Raw genomic sequence first — 24,105 nt, 5'->3', positions numbered from 1 at the left:
CATGTGATGTCTTTCTCTGCTAGACTGAAGACCTCTTAAGGACCTGGTATTTCCTCCTTGTGAAGAGACTTCTACCCTGTAATCAAGTCACTTCAATATTCTTTTTGATGAGCTAACGTGATCAAGCTCTTTAATCACTCACTATAAGGCATTTTCTGCAGTCCTCAAATCATTTTTATGACACTTTTCTGCACCCTCTCCAATTTATCAATATCCTTTTCAAAAATCTGGATACCAGAACAGGATGCAGTATTCCAGTTCTGGTCTCACCAATGCTGTACACAGAAGTAAAATCACCGTCCCACTTCTACATACTACTGCTCTGTTTATACAGTCCAGGGTCTCATTAGTCCTTTTCACCACAGCATGACACTGGGAGCTCACGGGAAGTTGCCTGCCCACTATGACCCATAAATCCACTTCAGAGTCAATTCTTTCCAGGATACAGTCCCCCATTCTGTAGGTACGCCCTGCATTCCTTGAGCCTAGATGTATGACTTTGCACTTGGCTGTATTAAAAGGCATTTTGTTTGAATGGGCCCAGCCTACCAGGCGATCCAGATGGCTCTGTATAACTGCCAAGTCCTCATCATTATTTACCCTCTGCCAAGCTTTGTGTCATCGGCAAAGTACATCAGCAATGATTTTATATTTGCTTCCAGACCATTGATGAAAATGTTGAATAGTGCGTAGAACTGATCCCTGCAGAACCACTGGAAACATTCCATTCAGTGATGATTTCCCATTGGCCCAATGTGAGAGGGCGAGAGCACATGCATATGGTAAGTACCTTATGGAACTGCTGACACCACAGCCGCGACCCCTAGAGAGGCTGGAGGTGGGCACATCCAATTCCTCTCAGTGCCCCACTCTGGCCAGCTCTGGGAACCACATTGGCTAGTTCTGGAGGGAGCTGCATCCAGTCCCCACCACTGTGACACGGGGAGTGGGGGAGAAGTGGAAACACCAGGGGACCTGAACCATCCCTGAAGTGCCCCCTTCTGCCCCTTTTCTAATTGCTCAGAGTTTTTCATGGATGCCCCTCCTGACAAACCCGAAAGTCCAGGCACTCTGCCAGGTCAGGGCAGCAGCAGGTGGCCGCACCTGCCCTCGTTGGCACCCTTCTCAGGATGTGGTTCCTGGGAACAGAATGCAGGAGTCCCGACTCCCAGTCTTAGCCACTAGACCAGTGGTTCTCAGACTTTTGTACTGGTGACCCCTTTCTCTTAGCAAGCCTGAGTGCGACCCCCCTTATATTTAACACCATTATAAATGCTGGATGCAAAGCAGAGTTTGGGGTGGAGGCTGACAGCTCACGATCCCCCACGTAATAACCTTGCAACCTCCTCAGAAGTCCCGACCTCCAGTTTGAGAACCTCTGCACTAGACCATTCTCCTTCCCAGAGCCAGGAACAGAACCAGAGCCCTAATTCCCACCTTGGCACGCTCTCTCTCAGAGCTAAGAGCAGAACCCTGGAGTCATGGCGCCCAGTCTCCTTGCGCTAACCACTACACCAGGGCTCAAATTCATTCAGTGGGGAGGGATGAATTCCATGCTTATTGATGGTCCATGGGCTGGATATACATTTAGGACTGCACAGTCCTCTATCCACAACCACCTCCCACTGATGGCAGTGGAGGTTTGCACAGGATCAAGGTTAGAATACAGCCTTGCTGTAGTAACTCAACTTTTAGGTCATTTATTATTTGTTCAGTACCTTAATGCCACATTCAGTCTCACTCACTTCACTCTCCCCCTCTGCCCCATTTTATCTGCCAGAGCCATGAGCCATAAGATAGTTAATGCTGACATTGAAAGATCATAGAGTTACAGCCGTTAAGTCCAGAAGGGGCCATTATCATCTAGTTTGACCTGCGTAACACAGGCCAGAGAACTTCACCCCCTCATTTCTGCCTGGAGCCCATAAATGCTGTTTGATCTACAGCATATCTTCTGGAAAGGCAGCCAGTCTTCATTTATAGCCTTCAAATGCGGAGAACCTGCCACATCCCTAGGTAAGTTGTTCCAATGGCTAATTACCTGCACGGTTAAAAATCTGTATCTTATTTCTAGTCTGAATGTACGTACTCATTAGGCTTTAGCGTTAGCAATCCAATCAGCTGGGAATTCAATTCACACCTCTGAGTTATTTATCTAGGCTGTCTACAGACGCAGGCAGACTTCACTGTTTTGGTTCCATTTGGGGCACATTTGGAAAGTTTCCTTCACAGCCATAGGGACTAGAAACTTCTTTTTTTTTTTTACACACAAAAGCTGAGATTTATGCAAATCCATCAAGCTGCCATGTGTCTGACATCCCTGCACTAGAACAGGCTGCCCTGTGGATGCCCCCAATGCCTTTAACAGCAATCCAGCCCCTAGTGGGCAGGGAGGTGGCCACTGCAGAATTTCGGGGGGCATCTGCTGAGGGGCAGGGGATAACTCACCATAATTATATTTTTCCTTGAAGATCCAGTTCTTCTGACTCGGCCACCTCTGGTCCCAGTCGCCTCCCACTCCACTCAGCACTGTCTCCTCCTCTTCCTCATACTCTGCTGTATAATCTTCCTCCTCCTCCCCTCTGTCCAGGCTGTCTTCCTCATCCTCCTCCTCTTCCTCAGTGGGATCCGTGTACTCCCAGAAGAGGGGCCAGAAAAGGTCCTTGTGCGACAACCACTCGGAGGAGGTCAGGGACCAGTCATTGCTGGTCTCCTTCAGCAAATCCATCTCTATCTCAGCCTGGGGATCATCCACCACCTCGATGGTTACCTGGGAAGCCAGACACAAGGCAGGGCAATAAGGGAGGGCTTCTGGCTGACTCAGCTGCCGGGGACTCCCTTAACGGGCAACAAAGGATTTTCCTGTTGGTCCAATAGCTCCCCACTCAGGATCTAGACATTCCAACTAGTTTCCCTTTTTGGCCGGGTTGTGCTATGCTGCAGGACACAGTGCCAGGCCCTGCTAGAATCCTCCCACGGATGATGGCTCCAGTCACTTTGTCCAGGCTTTAATGCAGGGATCTCAAACTCAAATCACCACGAGGTCCACATGCGGACTAGTACATTGGCCCGAGGGCCACATCACTAACACCTTTTCATATAAAAATGCAAAAGGTCCCCGCTCTGCCCCTGGCCCCGCCCCCACTCCACCCTTTCCATGAGACCCCACCCCTACCCTGCCTCTTCCCACCCCTTCCCCGCCCCCATTCCAACCCCTTCCCCAAATCCCCACCCCAGCCTTGCCTCCTCCCCTGAGCGTGCGGCTCCCCGCTCCTCCCACCTCCCTCCTGGAAAGCGCCACACGCCACCAAACAGCTGTTTGGCAGCGGGAAGCACCTGGAGGTAGGCAGAGAAGTGGGGACGTGGTATGCTGGGGGGGGCAGCGGGTGAGGGGAGCTTGGCAGCTGCAGGAAATAACTCCAGGGGGGCGGGGAGCTTGGCGGGCTGCAGCAAATAACTCCACGGGCCACCTGTTTGAAACCCCTGCTTTAATGTGTCATTGAAAAAACCTGACATCCCAGAGTCTGGAGGCAGCGAAAGGCACATTGCATAAAACAACAACAACCCAGAAGACCTGGGGAGATTCAGGTTTGGTAAACAGTTTGTGAAGCACGCTGAGGTGCCCGAGACAGGCAAGTGGTCGGTCAAGCAACATAATCCTCCAGGAATAGAAATAGCCCCGCACACCAAGAGAGGAGGCAGTTTAGTAATGGGATGGGTGCTACAAAGTAAGATGTCCCTGGGGGTTAGCTGGGCCCTTGCTCTGAGAATGGAAAGCAGCAGGACCAGCATTGAGGTGATCGCGTGGGCTGAAACTCCAGCCACACTCCTAGAGAGGCCAAGATTATTTTCTGGCTTGAATCACTAGAGCAGTGAGTTTGGTGGATCTCAGCCTAGTTGCAAGCAGACCTTCCTCCACAGTACAAAACTCAGCCTGGCACAGCTGGTAGGAGGGACCCAGGACTGGAATAGCAGGTGTTGCTGCAAGAAAGGATTGAGGTACATTGGCAGAGGTGTGTGTGGGTAGGCCAGGGCTAGACTAGCGGGGGGTGTTGCAGGTCAGTCAGGAGACATGTTTTGGGGTTGGCTAGCCCAGCCAGGCAGGGTTGGGGAAAATCTCTCCTGACTGCAGAGGGCCAGTGCATAGGCTAGAACTCTTAGAAATTCAGTGCTCGTATCCCCTTAGGAAACTGTCCATGAACCCATCCTTGCTCTTTAAAGGGAGGAGTTCTAGAAAGAAGCGAGAGGGTCCAGGAGTACAGAGAATCCTGACCGAGCCGATCTGGTTATACAGCATTCATTCCCTTGTGCAAGGAATTTATATGCCAGCATCTCCTGTCCTAAATGGGTGTGGCTTATATGTGCCTGAGGATTATTTGCCAAAATATATGGTATCAGCCTTGCAGAGTCTAGGAAATGGGGCCCCCACACAAAAGGTTTCCAATTAGGAGATCAAACAAGGCCAGAGAGAAAACATCTGGTTAATTGACCCCACCCTGCAGTCTGTCTGTGGCACTCCCCAGGCCTGGGTCCAGTTCCAGTCTGCCACAGCGCCCTCCCCCTGACAGTCTCCGCACCCCGCACACATGCTGACGGCCAGGGCCCAGCTAAGGCAGCAATCAGGCCCTTTAGGGATGAAGAGGAAATGGAGATCAGAGCAATTCTGGATACTGAGCTGGAGGTATTACCCCTCTGCCCAACCAAGTCCTGCAGCACATCGAGGGAGTGTTCCTGATCAGATCCTTCCCCAATGGATTTTGTGCCGGCTCTATACAGGCAGGGTGAGGGTTAAGGGACTTTGTCAATAGGCTCCCCACAATACAAGGTTAACCATGGCAGTGGTTTGCTTCCCATTGGTCCTATGTGCTGGGAGTTTATTTTGGCCTCTCTTCCCCAAGACTCTGGGAAAAATGAATCACCCCAACCCCTTATATTGCCCAGTTTCAGTAAATTGGTGACTTGGATTGGGCAACGTAAGAGCTGACCCAAATGGAACCTTTGTTCAGTTTCACCCTGGAGTCAGGTCCCTTCTCTCATCCATTCCAGACCCACCCACCTCTCCACTTGGATTCCTTCCCACCCATAACAATGGGGAGCTGTAGCAGATCTCAGTGTCTCCCTGCTGGAGCTTGGGTGTAACAGTCACTAAAAATCTGCCACTGCTTCCCCATTAGTTTGGCCCAAAATGTACAGTGAGCCCATGAGCACAAGCTTCTTAGATCGAGGGAGTTCCTGTCAGATGTGGCAATACTGCCCCAGGAAGTGCCACCACCCTGGCACACAGTCACTCCCCACTGGCCTCTGCAAGGCACTTTACCCTAAAAACTGCTGGCGACAGAGCAAGGTGTGGTGGAATCAACAGCACTGGCAATAATCCAGGCTGAGACCAGCTGTCTGGGATGGTGTACAGATAATGAAATCAGTCCTATCATGGTGCAGAGGAAGGAGTTTGGGGGCCCTTCTGGTCCCTATCGCACGGCAGATGGACAGGTCGTCCCCAATCAGGTCGTCCCCCGGCCCCTCAAGTGATTCTACGCTTGCATAATCCAGCCACATTACTTTTTTGCTCCTGCCCAAAGTGTCCGTGTCCAGCCAGTGACAGAGACTTGTGCTCCTACCTGTATGTTTGGGTTCTGGGCACTCAGGTCAACGTTGGCCAACCCTGGCAGGTTCTGTAAGTCCAGCACGAAGGGTGTGCTCTCCTCCTTGCTAGCGCCGCCAGGCCAGAGCGGCACTGGCTGGTTCCTCACAGCCCGTTGGGACGACCATCGGCGTTTGTGCCGGCGAGGCCCAGCCTGCCCGCTTCGCCTCAGGCTCCGAACCTTGTTGGACTGTGGCATCTCCTCTTCCTGAGTCAAACGGGTGTCAGACGAAGTGGAGACCTGGCAATGAAAGAGGCAGCCATGGCAGTTCCAACCCCACTCTGACCATCTCCACAGCTACTATTCAGGACTCCCTCCACTACATCCTCACACCAGGGACAGGGCAGGAGAGCAGGCACTATGGAGGTGAGCAGCTGCCTGCAAATGCCGAGGAACGGGTCCCTGAAACACGCCTACTAAGAACAAACGCAAGGTTTATTGACCCACCATCTCCCTATTCCTCCAAGTGTGGTCTGAGACAGCAAACAGGCCATACAAGCAAAGAGCATACTGACTGCAACACTAGATCTGGCCACCGACTTATCTATTCCACTATCCTCACCCCCCCACACAGCACCCAAGCGGAGCAATTGCCCATCTAGTCCAATATCCCTGCCACTCTGGAGCAGAGCAATGGCTCTATTACATCTGGCATTTCCCTGCTTTCTGCCACATCAGAAACCAGTCCAGTATTTGCACCTCTCTGCTATAACACTGTCCCATCTAATCTGGCATTTTGATTTCCCTGCCCATACCAGACCAGTCTGCTAGTCCACCTTGTTTGGGATCTTCACTTCTGACAATATCCGAGACCAAATTCTTTGGAGGAAGGACAAAAATCTATAATGCACCTGCCCAGCTGTTCAATATTTTACATGGAGGAAAAATTCCAAAACGCCCCCCACCGTGATCAGCCCCTGCAAACTATCAATTGTCACCCTGAGGCACGAGATTTGATAATTTCTAGCTGGAAAATGATAAATGCAAAGATTATTAATGGTCACAAAGTCACCCAGCCCGACACTCATATGTGGTGAATTAATCTGAGGTGGAACTTTCCCAAGATAACCCAGCCATGTAAAAACTAGTTATTAGTATCAGAGAAAACAACTTATTTGAAGTTAGTCCAGTAAAAGATATTACCTCACCCGCTTTGTCTCTAGGAACCTCTTGAACGAATCGTCTACTAAAGGTCAATAGGAAAAGAAACTGCTAAAGATGAATGGCTGCATTTTACATTGTAGGAAACAGATAATGGCTGGTTAAAGTCCCCTTGTATAACAGACTATGAAGCAACATAACTTATTTGTAAATGGTACCCGTGACTCAAGCTGTGTGTTAGCTGACCTGCTCTCACTCTGCTGACATTTTTATCCATTCTGAGGCACATTGTGCTCACCTCTGCATTCCCACTCTGGTCTGGGAGCTGCAGCAAGAAACAGTCTCGTGCTGATGCCATCTTCCAGGAAGCCTGATTCTCAAGAGGCTTCCAGACCAGGATGGGTTAAGGGTGGATTTGGAAAGAAGCAGGATTAACTCCTCCAAATGAAATCACTTGAACCAGGTCCCCACGTCACTAACCTCTGCGCTCGACACACACTGGGATTAAAGGGTGCAAGTCAAAGGGGCTGCAAGCTTCAGTGCATCAGAGAAATTGGAGATGGGAACAACCTGTCAAGCTCTCTACACCCCAGTCCTCGCTCAACCAATGCAGGCTTCCCTACAGAAGGTTCTTCAGTGGTCTAGGATTTAACTTTCCAACCTATGTGCCTTCCACCCTGCCTGATTCCCCAGCTTAGTGCATCTCGCAGGTAGCAGGTATTTCCTGATGCCCAGCCTAAATCCGCCTTTGTTCCTAGCTCTCTTCCCTGGCACCACCAAACCCTCCTTCCCCTTCATGAGCCCAGACTGTAGCTGCAGGATTAACAAAGAGGGAGAAGCTCCCCTCCCCACCAGGGAGACAGAACAGCACTTTTACCTGCAATTAGGGCCAGATGGTTTGGGGAGGGACTCCCCCTCCCTTTCATCCTGATCACTGGAGCACTTCAAAGAGAGCTGGAGCCGGGCCAGGCTCACATGAGCACACATACAGCATGTCAGCCAGGCCTGTTCCTGTACATCAAAGGCCTGGTGCCTGTCTCCCCCACCCCCAGAGAAAGGAAGGAGCAGCGGGGACACTGCTGGTCCCTTTGCTGTTTATCAGAGTGGAGCTGGCTGTGGCAGAGACTGCGACAGCTTTGTCCAGATGGGCCCCTGCGTATGGGCCCCTGCGTTGGAGGGGGGTTCTGGGTGAATATTCCATGTGCGGGGAGAGTCGCTGCTCTGTCCTGGAGGAATGATCAGGGAAGATGGATATTAGGCCCAGAGCTTTGTTTGAATTGATCCAGCTCTGATGCCACTGCCCTAGACAAGCAATGGCTCCAATCTAAGACATCCATGGCCCCAGGGTTTTGTTTGGGGTCTGTCCGTCCCTCTGATTTGACATCCCGTTGTGGGAAAGGGGAGACAAAGGCAGGATAGGAGTTTTTTATATTCGCCAAGTAGATGTGGCAACTCAATTAACTCTCCCACGTCAGCTAGGGCTGTGCAGCAGCAGGGCATGGTGGGTCCTACTGCCAAGGATTATGGGGACATTTTAAGGGGTTCTGGTCAGGGTGGGGTTAACGTTCTGAGGTTTGGGTTCAAACCACAAAGAACATTCAGTTCCAACCAGTCTTGAGACCCTCAAAGCCCAGCCCATGGATTGCCTCTCTCCTCCAACTCCCAGCCCCAGACAGCTTTCACCCACAAAACTGTGGCCCCTGGAATGCTGTTACCCCCAGCCCCTACCAAATGCAACAAGCCAGCCCCTGGATCACCACCACCACCACCACCCACTCCACAGTGGGCCAGGGCCAGGAGTTAGTTGAGAGCAGGCACCACAAAGAGGTGCTGTATAGATTTCACAAGATTCACCACACACCCGTGAGCTGAAACAGCTCAGAGGAAAGGCCAAGTCCAACCAGACATGAAGTGCAGTCGGTATTTCCAAGGTTTCTCCCCAGTGCGGCTTGCTCTGGAATTCAAGCCCTTCTGTTTCTGGATCCTGACTTGCGTCACGCTAAGCCATTTCGACCCTGGGATTCCCTACTAGGTGGCTCAAGACTTTGGGAATAAGTCACTACTAATCCACCGCAGCGTCTGAGTGCTTTTCACTCCTTCACCCTCTGAGGGCTATTTGCTACCTGCAATATCTCAGTCCAGCTCTGAATGAGAAAAGCATCCACATCATGAAGGTCAGCATCACAGTTAGCCCTTCTCAACAGAAAGGCTGAGGATGAAGCACCAACAGAGGGTAATGTGACGGAAAATGAACCTGTTCTGTGGATAAAGAGACTCTTGTTGCTAGGTCTGTCAATAGGACATCTTTTACAAGCACTACATTTTCACCAAACTGTACATTAAACCTTGTATTACGGTAACATACAGCACTGCAAGAAAGTCACGTCAATAAAACACTGGTGACACATAGCCCTTTTATAGGGCTTTTCAACTGTAGGCCTCAAAGTACTTAACAAAGGCAAGTAGGCATCATCATCCCCACTTTACACATGTGGAAACTGAGGCACAATGCAGGGAAATGTCCGTCACACAAGAAGTCACAGAGATAGAGGCTGGAGAAGACACAGCTCTCCTGACTCCCACTCTTCTGCCCTATCACTGGCCAATATTGCCTGGTTCAGATTTTACACCCTCACCAACTCAGGAAATTCAGATTCTGGTTCCCACAGGGGTAACATAATCCTGCTGAAGGAGACCTGGAAAGAGCTGATAGGCTGAGAGACTGCCAGATTTAAGAAACCCCTCACCCATTTACCAAGCATAAAGTCCTCTGGAATCACTAGTTCCCTTTGCTATTCTACCAGCATCCCCTGCCTCAATTCCAAGCCACAACACACACCCGGCGTCCCCACCGTCCCTATTTTGCACACAGTGGCCACTGAGCTCCTGGCAATACCAATGTGCCCAGACCCTAATATTTTAAGGACTGAAATAGGCCCTCAGACATAATTTTTTAATTTGCCAGTCACTTATTAATATTCATCAAATTGCCCAGCACCATCTCCCCAACAACTCAGTGATCTTCTCAAACAGTCAGGGGATGAGTGGGTGTCTCTCTGAAATCAAAAAAGGTTTGTATATATCAGAAGCAATCCCTACTGGCCAAGTTTCAGCACAATATCCCACGCAAAGGCAGAGGCAACACGTAACTGTTGATAATGGGGTGGGGGGCATGATTTTGAACTCTGTGAGCTGGGTGGATGTCAGTATGAAAATATGCATCTTTCATGTCAAAAGCCGAGCCCTCTAATGAGGGAACCATTGATGCCAAGGATATCATGTGGAATTTTAGCTTTCAAATGAACTAGTTGAACTGTTGCAGATCAAGAATTGGTCTCCATCCCCCATTCTTCTTGGGGATCAGGAAGTAGAATCCCTTCCCTTGATATTGAGGTGGAAACCTTTCTATGGCTCCCCTGAGGAGAAGAGAGTTCACCTCTTGTCGTAGAATCTCGTGAGAGTGGTCCCTTAAAAGGAACTGAGAAGGGTGTTTGTGAATAGGAGATACCAGAAACACCATCAGATAACCCCATCATGAATAATCTCTAATACCCATTTATCTGTAGTTAAGGCCCTCCAGTTTTTCTGCAAATTTCATAAGGTGCCCTCGAAATATTAGGGGAGAGGAATAAAATGGCATCAGTAAGGGGATGTGGATCTCAGCAGTCCTGCTCAGGTATTCTCTTAGGGGCAGGACTGTAAAAGCCCAGTGAGCGAAGCATTGACCTTTAGTCTTTAAGGGAGTGGAGAGACTCCACCATCTTCTCATAAAAGAGGCTGATAATATCAAAGGGCAGATTTGGGATGGTACTCCACAACTCTCCAGGGAAACCTGAGAATTGCAACCATGAGTTCCTCTTCATAACTATGGCTGTAGCCATCTTCCTAGAAGCAGAATCTGCTGCTTCCAGTGTGGCTTGGGGGGGAATTTTGGCCACCAGCCCTCTTTCATCCACTAAGCCCTGGAAGCAGGCCCTATCATCCTCAGGGAGCTTGTCCTTGAATTCCAAACACTTAGTATAGTTGGTAAAATCATATTTGGCCAAAAGGACCTGGAAATTTGAGATCCTGAACAGGAGGGAGGTGGAAGAGAAGACCTTTCTTCCTAGTAAGTTGAGTCACTTATGTCCCTTATTAGAGGGAGTAGACTCTGGATGCTGTTGCTTGGACTATTCTGTAGCCATCTGCATCACCAAAGAGTTAGGCACTGGGCGAGATAAATCTCTCCCACCCCGGACGGAACAAAGTAGCATTTCTCTGGCCTCATAGGGGTGGGTGGACAAGAAGCAGGGATGTGCCAAACCACCTTTGCTGGGTGCACAATGGCCTCACTGATGTGGAGGGCCAGTTGGCTGGGACTGGAAGGCTGCAGAATGTCCAGTAAACTGTGCTGAGGTTCCTAGACATCCTCCAGCTGAAACTGTAGCTCCGCTGCCACACTGTGCATGAGCCTCTGGTATTGTTTAAAGTCGTCTGGTGGAGAAAGAGAAGATGGAGCACCCGCCTCCTCTGGTGAAGATGACAAGATCGCTCCCGGAGCCATTGGAATAGTTGGATCTGGCTCACCTTCCCTTTCTGACAGTGCTGGTTGTGCGTAGTGAGCAATGGCAAACAGGGCTCCTGCACTGATCCCAGATGCCTCTGGTAGGGCTCCCAGGTTCCCAACATTGACAGTAGGATGGATCAAATGATGGAGGAGAACCCCATGCCATCGGCTACCGCCTGTCCCTTGGCCAATCATCTCTGGTCGGGGGTCAGAACCCTGATCATTTGGGGCTCGTGGCTCATGCTCCCTCTGTCTGACACCACAGAGGCTCCTACAGAGGCTCAGACTCATCTGACAAGAAAGCCAGAAGCCTGATCTCCGGAAGAACCAATGGTACCTATGGTTGCCCTCCAAAGCTGGCAGGGAGGATGGGGACTCTGCCTTGCAAGAACAGTCTCTTCCTCTGATATATCCACGTCGTGGAATAGAGACAGTTCTGGTAGGAGGGGTGAATGCGGGCAGGGAAGAAGAGGTCCTCTGGGGAGCCATAGGTGTCAGAATGTTCTGGGTTACCAGCAGAGTCCATCAGCAGAGCCATTGGAACCAGACTGGTCACTGTGGCAGGCAGCTTCCTCTGGAGCCGTGTTGCTTCCAGGTGCCACATCGGCTCTAAAAGTAGATGGGAGTGCCAGGAGCCATTAATCCCAGGTCTTCACCATAGTCACTGATGTCCATATCTTTGCAGGCCTCCTTCTCCTGTTGAGAAGATTTACTCAGACCTAAGTCCTTAGTGTCCATGCACGCCAGCTCCCCCACTTTGATGGGATCAGGAAGTGATCCTTTCTCTTCAGGAACTTGCCCTTATGTGTAGGAAAATGCCCCTTATTCTCATGTGAAGCTGTCTCTTTAGGCTTAACAGTTTTAGCCTCCATTCCCAAGCTCATGCCTGTTTGTTGAGACTGATGTATGGGTGGGTTCCCCTGCCAGGATCTGAGTGGGGTTTCATTGCCTTCTCCATAAAATGTTTTCTGAGACTCACGAGACTGGGGAGGAAAAGAGCAGCAGATGCTGCACTTGGCAGAATTATGAACCCCATCCAGGCAGTAGGCAGAGTTGATATTCGTCGCTCACCGAAAAGGAGTGAAGGCAGAAAATACAGTTTTTGAACCCTAGGACTCTGGGCATAATCCCAGACTTCTCAGGGGGAAAAGGGTCCTGGGTGGGTGTAACAGGGTGCCAATCAACACTGCGGCGCCTTCTGATGGCTGCCCTGGGGATTAGCTCTATGCCCTCTTCTGGTGGTGTCTCACCTGCCGTCACCTCTGGTCCTGGACCCGTGTCACTCCAAGGACCGCGGCGTCCTCTTCAGGACACAGCCCTCTGGCTGTGCCGCACTCTGTGTTCCCCTATTCCGGAGGAATGTACCTCAGTGCGACGGTCCAGTCACTTACTCAGTGGCGAGTGCGGGTGAGGGGGAATTGGGGCCCCCCCCACTTCTCCGGGTCCTGGCCCAGGGACCCTGTAGATGGCAGCCACATGGTGTGTCCCCTTGAACCTCTCAGTCTATTTCCCTGGGTTACTCCCCTGCAGACCCAGCACACCTCCTCCCTTATCTCAGGGCCTCAGCATGCCAGCAGTCAGCCGGGAGCTTGCTCACTCCCCTGATCCTGCCCTACACTGCTTTGTCCAAGGTGCTAGTGTTCTTCTTCCTGCAAGACAGGCAGTCCTCCCTTCTCGAGCTCCAGGGAGCAACTGAACCTGCTCTGCCCTGCAGCTCTTCTTATATGGGCCAGCCCGGCCCTGACTGGCTGCTCCTCGCAGCCCCTCTCTAATTGGATGTCTCCTAAACAGCCTCCCTCTCTCTCAACCCATTTATAGGTCAGTATGGGGTGGATGCCCCATCACAGTGGGGAAGAAAGAGGGAAAACCACTATCCAACTATGCTGTGTGAAACACACTATGCTATAAAAATTACTAAAGCTGCTCAGAACTAACTATATACAGTGTCTTACAGCAATGATGCAGTAAAAACCGAGCAGAGGACACCGAAGATTCCGACTCAGATCATGTGGCACTAAGAAGGAACTGGCAAGACACTGGCCTGCACCACCTTTTATGCCCTTGGTGCGGTGCACGAGGAAAGCATGTGTGAGCCAATGGACACTGCTTACAAAAAATCCCGGACTCAGGCACAGAGTGCGCATGTGTACCCCATGTGTGGAATACACACAGGTACCATCACCTGAAGATATCAGTAAGTCAGTCCTTCCCACTGTGCCCCAGCAAAACAGCCAGCAACACAAAGTGCCTCATTACCATCAAAAATAAAGTGACTTTCCACTTCAGTTTACAAGTAGTTATTGAAGAGAGTTTTGAATATTGTCAATGTCTTGCGGTTTTATAAATCTGAACTAAAAAAAGTGATGACCGCCATTCTCTTTGGTGACTCTCACTCTAACTATGCATGTTAAATTGCATTCCATATAATCATTAGCAGTACATTTGCTACAGACCTGCATAGGCCTGTCTGGTATATATCAGTTACTAGTGTTGTTTTTAAAAAGTTTTGGTTGTTTAATTACTTTTGATAAAGTTATTTTTGTTTGTTTAAAAAAGGTTTTGAAATTCTAAATAAAAAATATGAGAAAAAACAAGAAGGAAACAAAATCAACTTTATTATTTCGGCCTACTCACACAAGATAAACGCTTCTTTCTGGTCATTTTTCCCAAGCTCTCTCTACTGTTCTCAAGTATGTATTGCACCTAACTCACCTCTGCTGTGAACAATTAACATTTCATACAACACATGTCAAGCAGCTGCAAACAAACCCATGCATGAATTATTGAAGGGGAAATAAAAGGGGTCTGTGCTATTTTTTTAAGCAGAATAGTTTTTTTCCACCTATATCCACCTCATTAAAAACCAACTGTATAGATTTTGATCAAATGTTCCAAATAAGTTTACCTTTGAACTGAAACCAAGCATGAGAAATTTTCAGCCCAAGAGGAACATTTTTTGAGAAAGTTATAAAACTGCTGAACACAGGGGTTTTAGAACCAAACTCACTGTGATTCCTATTCAGAACAGATCCTGAACAATTCCCACTGCCAGTGAGTGGCAGAAAGGGGAGGGGTGCAATCTATTACAACATTGTTAAGATTCTTAAAATACAAGAAATCCCCAAATAACTTTAACAGTATTTTAGCCAACGAGAATAACATTTTATTCATAGATTCCAGGGCCAGAAGGGACCATTGTGATCATCTGGTCTGACCTCCTGTCTAACACAGGCCAGAGACCTTCCCCAAAATAATTCCTAGAGCATCTTTCAGAAAAACATCCAATCTTGATTGTAAAACTGCCAGTGATGGAGAATCTACCATGACCCTTGGTAAATTGTTCCACTGATTAATTACCCTCACTGTTTAAAAATGATGTCTTATTTCCAATCTGAATTTGTTTAGTTTCAACTTCCAGCCACCGGATCACGTTATACCTTTCTCTGCTACACTGATGAGGCCATTATCAAATATTTGTTCCCCATGTAGGTACTTAGACTGTATTCAAGTCACCCCTTCATTTTCTTTGTTTAGCTAAATATAGTTATAGACTCAGGAAGTTCAAGCTATGGCATGTTTTTCTAGTCCTTTAATCATTGTAAGGGCTCTTCTCTAAACCCTCTCACATTTATTAACATCCTTCTTGAATTGTGGACTCCTGAACTGACACAGCATTCTAGCAGCACTCATACCAGTGCCAAGAACAGAAGTAAAAGAACTTCTCCACTTGTTTATATTGGTCTAGTTCTTCAATCAAAAGCTGTAGTGTGGTTGTGACAACTGAATTTCTCAGCAAAACACTGTCTCCCACTGAACAGAATTATTCTGTAACAGAAAAGGAATGTTTGGGCTGTACAACATAGATCCTACCTGTTTAATTGAGGCATTCAGGGTGTTAATAGACCATTCAAGTCACCATTATTATGGCTCCATAGAACAAAAGGAACCAGCTCCACATTGCTATGTTGGAGCATAGCTTGGCAGGAATTTATAGAAATTAAACATATTGAGGGGTTGGAGAACAAAATAGCTGATGTCCTATCCACAGAAGAGGGAGCAAAGGTGAAGCTTATGTCATATCCAATTGCCAAAACTCCAGCATGGGACTCACAAGGGAGGTGTGACAATCAGGGTATGGCACCTTAAGGGGAGAACAGAAGGTTTAAACCCCCAAAATGAGCAGTTAAACCATGTGGTATTATTGTACTATAAAAGTATATTGAGTAAGGTCTTTTATGAAAGCTTGTAATGTTCTGAATTTGATGGTCATTATGAACTATATAGAGACTGTGGTTATGAATCTAAGTATTTATATAGAGAGAAAACGGTGCTCATATTCTGTGGTGAAATTTTAGCTACGCCTCACATCAGGGAGGTGAGCAGTCAAGTGGGAGAGGTACCTCCCAAGCTAGGTGTTTACAAGAAACCAGCTTCAGGCAACCATCTATTGTCCAGCTCAAGAAAGGACAATGGTGGACCATTGAAGTTAATGGAAAAACATTCAGACAACTGGGAATTTCCCCCCTTTTTAATATCTATATTGACTGAAGAAAAAAACTGTAAAATGGAAGGGGTTTGAAATCCATCCAGAAACTGAGGGATAGCCTCCAAGTGGAAAGCTGTCTCTAAACGCAGAATCCCCCCTCTAGCTAGAGGTACAATGGGAAACTGTTCAAAGGTAATTGGTAATTTGCATTAGAAAGGGGATTTTATGTAATATGGAAATGTAAAGCCTGTGGGTGCATCTTTATGTTTATGATTATCTGTGTAACTTGTATGTGTTTGCTTTCCCTTTTTATTTAATCTTTGACTCCATGATTTTTAGCAATTAAATAAATTGTATGTTTATATTTAAGCAGGTCTCTGGGGAGTGGGGGACCACAGTGGACTGATAACTGGGAACTGGTTTCACGCTCTCGGCAGTGACGAACCAGAAGGGATCGGTCCAAATGTCTGGTAATTAAGAACTTGGGGAAGATGGATTTGGGGAGACCCAGGACTGGAAGTGCTGTTGGAGTCACCCTGCAAGGAGTAACTAGGCTGGTGAGAGCCAGGGTGAGACCTTGTGCTAGCACCAATGCACCCTGAAGTTACAAGGCAGACCCCATTGATCCTCTGGGTGATCCCCAAGAGGTCACAGTGGTACCAAGTCAAATGCCTTACAGAAATCTAAGTATATTACATCAACACTATTACCATTATCAAACTTGTAATCTCATCCAAAAAAGATATCAAGTTAGTTTGACAGGATCTACTTTCCATAAACCCATGTTAATTGGCATTAATTATATTATCGACCTTTAATTCTTTATTAATGGAGTCCTGTATCAACCACTCTATTATCTTGCCTGGGACTGATGTCACACTGACACGACTAGAATTACCAAAATTATCTCATTTACCCTTTTTAAATATTGACTTGCTTCTAGTCTTCTGGACCTTCCCTAGCGCCCCATGAGTTATTGAAAATTAATCATAGTAGTCCAGTTAGCTCCTCAGCCAATTCTTGTAAAATTCTTGGATGTACGTTATCTAGACCTGCTGATTTTATAATGTCTAAATTCAGTAGCTGCAGTTTAAAATCCTTCTGAGATACTAATGGAATGGAAAAGGCGTTATCATCATATGTTATTACTACATCGTCTGTTTTTTTCCAAATACAGAACAGAAATATTTATTGAACATTTCTGCCTTTTCTGCATTATTATTGATAATTCTAACATTTCTATCTAGTAATGGATCAATACCATTATTGGGATTCTTTTTATTCCTATTATACTTAAAATACTCCTTCTTACTGTCTTTAATTCTACTGGCAATAGATTTCTCCTTGTGACCCTTTGCTTCCCTTGTCAATTTTCTACAATTCTTAGTTTCTGATTTACATTCATTACTATTAATATTTTATAGCTGCCTTCACTTTTCCTCTAAACTAGGTCAGTTTTTTAACCAATATAGCCTTCTGCCTCAATTGTAGCTTTTTGGGCATCTAGTAAATGTTCATGTAATTCTAACCCATTCAGTGTAGCACTTTGTCCCCCTTTAGTGGTGGCTGGGCCACAAACAGAGGTTGATGGCCTTGATACAGCTTTGGCTAACAGACCTGGGTCTTTAGACAAGGCAGTAGACGATCATGCTTTAAGGTCCAGAGGCCCCAGGATCCATACCGCTGCTGATCCTTTGGGGGTAAGGTGTTGCATTCAGATGAAAAGTCAACTGTGTACCAATTTTACTTGTGATGGTCACCTGGCCATTGTCACCACCTACTTTGCAGATTGTTCAGATCTGCACTGAAATTATTATTTCTAGAGACACAAAAGCATGGTAGGTATTGTGACGTTTCACTCCATATTCTTTATGAAAACATACTTATGATATGAATATGGCATAACTGAGATGTACTTTATGCAAGGTGGGTCTTGTAAGATATCATTGGAAAGGTTATAATTTACTGAATGTGATTATCCAATTTGTATGCCTGCATCATTTCTGTATCTGAAGTTAGAAATACTGACTATGTATCTATATTTCAACTATGCTACTTTGAGTGACACCCCCTGCTAACACCTCAGGGACAACAATGGAAAAGCCAGACAGGGCTGATGTCCATCAGCGAGGACAATGGATTGTGAAAAGGCTTGGCCTTCCTGTGGATGCTCCATACTGCCACTGACTCATGGATGCTGTGATACTACAGAGTCAGGTGGTCTTGTCACCTGATACTAAACATTACCTGGGACTTCTTGTAACTTTCCACTGGAAGGGAAGGGGGGTCAAGTTTGGGAAACAAAGGATTTCCGCCTTATGTAAATACTATTTACGGGTGGGGAGGAGGGCAAATGGGGCTCCTCCTCTCTATGGCCTGTCTGCCCAAGAAGAAAGACTGCTAAAGCCACTTGAAGGGAAGGCGGGGGCGGGGGGGAGTCTAGTCTGAAAAGAAATATAACTGGAACTCTGAACCACAGAAACTTTGCAAACTGCCTAAAATAACATTTAGGGTGAGAATTTACATTTTGTAACCTGCTTCTTAAGTATCTTGAGCTTAGTTGCATACTTTGTTTTATTTGCTCAGTAATCTGCTTTGTTCTGTCTATCTTTTATATTCATTTAAAATTCACCTTTTGTAGTTAATAAACTTATTTCTTGTTTATAATATAACCCAGTTTATGTAATTTCTAACTGGGGGTGGGGGCAAGAAGTTGTGCATATCTCCCTCCACACTGAGGGAGGGGGCAAATTTCATAAAACATTTGGGTTTGTACCACTTAGAGGGAGTGGGCACCAGAGCGGATCTCTGTCTCTCTGTGCAGCTGGGTGTGGCCTTGCCTGTGTGCTTGGCTGGAAGAGGCTTGTGAGCCTAGCCCAGCAAGGGCAGGTAAAGGGGACCCAGGATGGCAGAATAGGCTGACTCAGTGGCATCCCAGCACATCAGGTGACACCCCAACGGGCCCAAACCCATCACAGGTATGTAATGGAAAAATGTGACAACAATGTTCCTGCCCCTAAAAGCTTGCAAATGAAATGTCATTAAACTAAATTTAATGGGCAGTTATTGCCAGAGCAGCTTTGCTACAACATCAGAATTAGCATCTTTTGAATTGCAAACAGAACCAGTCTAATCAGCAAGACAATAAATACAGAGAACATCTTTATTGTAACTGCTTCAGGGTAGGAACCATGTGTTTGTAAAGTGGCCTGCACAATGGAGCCCCGTTTCTGATTGGTGCCCTTGGGAGCTACTGTAATGTGTTAAAAAATAATGTTATTTTTTAAAGTAATTTTTCAGAGGAGAATCTGGTATTAACCATGTAGGTGTAAATTCTCCAGCAGGCCTATGCAAACATGTGCATGCACCCAGCTTAGCTGTACAAATGCCCTGCTGTCCTGCACATCGGGGAAGAGAAGGGGAAGAGGATGTGCATACCTACATTAGGCGCACACACTTTTAGACACACCATTTTGAAAATGTGGGCTCTAAAGTTTTTCTCCTGTGATTCTCTACGAGAAACTTACAAAAGGTACACGGGGAAGTGAGGCATATTTTGTGGGGCAAATTAAAACTTATTTGTCTTATTACAGACCTTGCAATAGTTTTTGATAAAAAACAACATAGGCAAAGAGTAAGAAGAACTGACGTGAGCCTCAGGGATCTGATGGCACAAGCTTCCCCATTCTGGCTATTACAAAGTCATCAAAACCGTATCATGTGGGCATGTATTGCATCGTTTCAGAGATCAGTCGTAGGCATACTATTTTCTCACTGTCTCTTTCCTTTCCTCTGAACAGGGCAGTGTGAGCACAGGACTGGAGGTCAAGGCTGTGACCCTGGGCAAGTTATATTTGCTCTCCAGGGCTCAGCTGCCCTATCTATACAATGAAGTGGGGATCCTGCCTTTCTTCACAGTTATATTGCAAGGATATCGTTAAAGGTGAACTTTGAAGTAAAATTTAAAGAAATGTGTTGTATGCCCTCTAGATCTCCACTGTGATGGATTTACTCCTGAGGGCATTCTGTGCCAAAAAATTAAAAATTCTGTGCACAATACTTTCAAATTCTGAAAAGTTTATTTGTCAAATAAATGTGGAGGCTCCAGCATGGCATTGGGGAGCACAGGCCACTGGCTACACAGAGGTGGGAGATCACTGTGCAGCCCCCCCCCCCCCCCCCCCAGGAACATGAACTCAGTGGTAAGACTGCACCCAACCCTGACACAGCGCAAGGACCGAGCCTGCCCCAGAAACACCCCAGGCCCTGCCCCTCCATGCCAGGTGCACCAGGTGTGGGCAGGCAGGCTTAGCAAGGCAGGATCCAAGTGTGGAGGGGCTTAGTTGAGGGGATCCAGGTGTAGGTTGAAAGGGTTCTGTGTGGGGCAATCTGGGTGTGGGCGGCTTAGTGGTGGATCTGGATGCACAGGGACTTGTTGCGAGGTTCTGGGTGCAATGGTAATTGGACTCTGCAGGGGGGTCCAGGTGAAGATGGTTGCAGCTCAGCGGGGCAGGGTCTGGGTGTGAGGAGTACAGGGCTTGGCAGAGGGATCTGGGTGTGGGGGGCTCGACAGGGGATGCAGATGCTGGGAGGGTGGGGCTCAGTGGGGTGGGGATCCAGGTGCAGCTGGTTGGGGCTCAGTAGGGTGGGGATCCAGGGCACGTGGCTTGTCGGGGAAGACCAGGTGCAGGGGGAGCGGGGCTCATTGGGGGGTTCTGAGTGCGGGGGGTCTGGGGATGAGGGGGTCAGGGTGGACAGGGGTTGGGCAGATAAGGAAGCAGCTCTCTGTACAGTGATCCCTCCCCCTGCAGCTGAGGAGCGATAGGTGCAGGAAGCACAGGGGGGAGGGAGAGTTTGTAGAGCTTCCTACAGTCAGGGGAGAAATCTGGGGTAGGTCTAACACGGCTCCGGATGCCATGCAGGGGAAGAGGAAGTCCCATCCTCTCCAGCCCAGCCGGGACTAGCAGCTGAGAGCCTGCTGCAGGGTCGGAGCCACCAGCCACGTCTTCCCACTCCCACACCCTGCCCCACAGTGATTTACCTCTCTGTTGGCTTCCCTAGGCACCCAAAACATATTACTGGGGGTGGGGGGGTGTTGCAGGACCGCTCTTGTGGCTTCCCTTTGCTTCCCCATCAGAAAGTCACTGTTCTGCGGGGAAGCAAAGAAATCTGCGGGGGACATAAATTTTACCCATGTGCAGTGGCACAGAATTCCCCCAGGAGTAAATGGATGAAAACACAGAGCCTCAGACTAGAAACACCAGATGATCTTTCCTCTTTACAAAGAAACCACAAAGGGCACAAGCTTCTCATTTCCTTTTTGCTTTGCAGCTCACCTGTAATGATTGAAAAATGCTCTGAGGATGAAACACACTGATTTCCAGAATTTCGCCTGCTGGGTTGGCTGGGGCAGTGTTTCAACAGCATCCTCATAGGAACCACTGATAAATAATTATTATTATTTGTATTGCAGTAGTGCCAAGGAACCCCAGTCGTGGACCATGATCCCATTGCGCTAGGTGCTGTATAAACACAAAACAAAAAGACAGTGCCTGCCCCAAAGAACTTGCTGTAGCCTCAAATTTCATTTAAACAACAGTTCTCACAAAATTCCCAGGACCAGCTAGTTAGGAACTGAGGGACTTGGTGCTCTGATGGTTTACGCATGACATGCTTGGGACGTCAGAGCCAAGAACCGGAACATTCCTTGAGCATGAGAAGAAACTTGATATCCTCCCCCCAGCCAGTGTTTACTGATGGGGCCCTTAGAACAAAAGTGTACAAGGTGGTTGAAGTTGTGTGTCACATGCTAGTTTAGCTCGGTTGGGGGTACTTGGTGAGTGACTGCAGGGACGGAACAAAGCAGTACAGGGGAACTCTTAGTCAAGATCAGTTTGCAGAGTAATGGCGCAGCCCGAGCCTGGTGCTGGAGCTCAGTGTGACGAGCAGGCAGCTGGAGCTCTACTAAAATAACCATATTAACCCTGTACCCCGTGCACACCTGGCATGACTTCCACCACAGAGTGCAGCCAGCACCAACCTGTTCCAGAAACAACTTGCAGTTTGCTCTCAAATCCTCCACCTAAATCAGTGCTCAAGAGAGCAGATGAGGCACAAGAACCCTTTGTTTACATGAAGGACCTACATTAAGTAACACTTTTTCTGGTAATTTTTCGGTGGTGGGTTCACTATGTTTACAATAGAAATACCAGGATTTACTCCAGAGAGTCTGCCCTGTCATACACCTTGGCACAAAAAACAGCCACCACTTCCCTACCACAAGGAGTGGGGCTAGCACAGCCCCCAAAGTGGGCAGCGCATGGTTCGGGTAGCTGAGGAGTATGGCGATTCCATGCATCGTCCGAATAACCTCCACTGGAGGAGCCTATGGAGTCCCAGACCTTGGGAGCCCCAGTACAAGTGCCTGCCCTCCCTTATGGCGAATCCCTTCACATGTAGATGACCAGGCTGTAAAAAGGAGGTGAATCCTTCCTCGGGGCAATGAGTGACTTGGCCAAAGTGACACAGAGAATCAGATTACAGTTAAGAACAGAACTCAGATCACTTGACTCCCCAGCCCGTGCTTTAACCACTAGCTTACCCTCCCTAAGAAGGATCACATTACACATGCAATTTGTTTTTGACTAAGGACCTGAGCAAGCCCCTTTAACCTGATCCTGGAGATCCTGTAACTCATTCCAGAACAAATCAGTTACTCAGATACAATGCTGGAGTTATAAGAGCCTGGATATAACAGACCAACAGAAGCGAGCAACAATCTACAGGATTGTGTGGCCTACTATTATATTTTAACACTTGCAGTCCTAGGTTTATCAAGACATCCTGGATAACATGGCGTCGTTCTCTCCTCTTAATATTATTTGATCTGCCTTGAAATGGGAGCTACAGGTATTGGGATCAGTGGATTCATCTTATTTCACATTCACAAAGCCTTTCACCCCAAAGTACTTCCCAACGCCTGTATGCACAACACCTTTGACATGCAGCTGCAACTGGGATGGAGGACAACAGCCAGCACAAAGCAACACTGCACAAAATTAGGTGAGAAGAGGAATTTTGGCTATAGAGACCAAAGCCAACCCACTTCTCACACCAAATGTGCCCTGGGATCTTTAATATCCAAGCAAAGCCAGACAGGAGCAGATTTTTAAAATCTCTCTCTGCACTGATCTAGCGCTCATCACGGTAGTATCCAAGTGCCTCACAACCATTAGCAGATTTTACTTTCACAAAACCCCAGTAAGGTAGTGAAGCACTAGTCCCATTTTAGAGATGGGAAAGTCAGGCTCAGGGTAGATTGGGTGGCTTGTGCAAGGTCACATAGGAAATCTGTGGTTGAGTCAGGAATTGAATCTGGATCTCCTGAGTCCAAATCCAATGACTTACCCAACCAGCTTAAGATCCCATCCAAAAGTTTCAGTGAAGTGTTCTAATGGTGGCTTACACCAGTAAAAAGAACAGGAGTCCTTGTGGCACCTTAGAGACTAACACATTTATTTGAGCATAAGCTTTCATGGGCTACAGCCCACTTCTTCGGATGCAAGTGGGATGTAGCCCACGAAAGCTTATGCTCAAATAAATGTGTTAGTCTCTAAGGTGCCACAAGGACTCCTGTTCTTTTTGCGGATACAGACTAACACGGCTGCTACTCTGAAGCTTACACCAGTGTGACTCCCAATAAAGATTCCTCCACTTCCCACATAAATACAGCACAAAACAGAGCAAGGGGGACTACTTCTTCAGCAGCTGAAGCAAAAAACTGTCCCAAGAGGCTTCTTCAGAGTTACTGGCACTTTTTGTCCTGACACCGATAGGTTTTGCATAAATGTCACAGTTCAAGGGAAAATCCATTGGAAACTGGAGTCTAACAAGACAGTTGGTGCCCACTGCAGGCAGCCCCACACCACTGCTGCTGTAGTTTTACTGCCCTCATGCTACTAGGACAGAAAGACACTCAGAATATGCATCAGAGTACACAGTACAGGCTGCATGTAGCCAGATCTAGATCAGAGACAGAAACAGTTGGACACACAGAGACACACCCACACAGACAGGCAAATTCTAGTGTTAGGGCACATGTTTTCTGTTAACATAGTTGAACTGTAATACACATAAGCTCTTAATGCATGGGACTGAGTTGCTGTTAACTTGTTCCAGCTATAAAACCCATGTGCTTTAGTAACCATTAACTTGTTCCAGTTAATGATAGACATTTGTTAGCTTGCACATGGTACCCCATCAATGGCTCCAGCTGCTGCTTCCTTAGCTTTTCAGCTTATGCAAAGCTGTGAAAGAAAGAAAAGAAGCCA

General features: G+C 47.6%; 1 protein-coding gene across 3 annotated transcripts in view; it reads right to left on the bottom strand.

Moving 5' to 3' along the window:
• ISM2 (isthmin 2) overlaps nucleotides 1–24,105 on the bottom strand; it is a 48,569-nt gene that overhangs the window by 9,229 nt on the left and 15,235 nt on the right. For all 3 annotated transcript variants that reach the window (XM_034768985.1, XM_034768986.1, XM_034768987.1), the window contains exons 2-3: nucleotides 5,619–5,882; nucleotides 2,449–2,770 (exon numbers count right to left, since the gene is read on the bottom strand). In XM_034768985.1, the coding sequence (XP_034624876.1) occupies nucleotides 2,449–2,770; nucleotides 5,619–5,882 (586 nt within the window). The remainder of the gene's footprint in view (nucleotides 1–2,448; nucleotides 2,771–5,618; nucleotides 5,883–24,105) is intronic.

Source organism: Trachemys scripta, chromosome 4 (assembly GCF_013100865.1).
Source record: "Trachemys scripta elegans isolate TJP31775 chromosome 4, CAS_Tse_1.0, whole genome shotgun sequence".
NCBI classification, from domain to species: domain Eukaryota; kingdom Metazoa; phylum Chordata; order Testudines; family Emydidae; genus Trachemys; species Trachemys scripta.
This window is presented reverse-complemented; position numbering and strand designations above follow the sequence as displayed.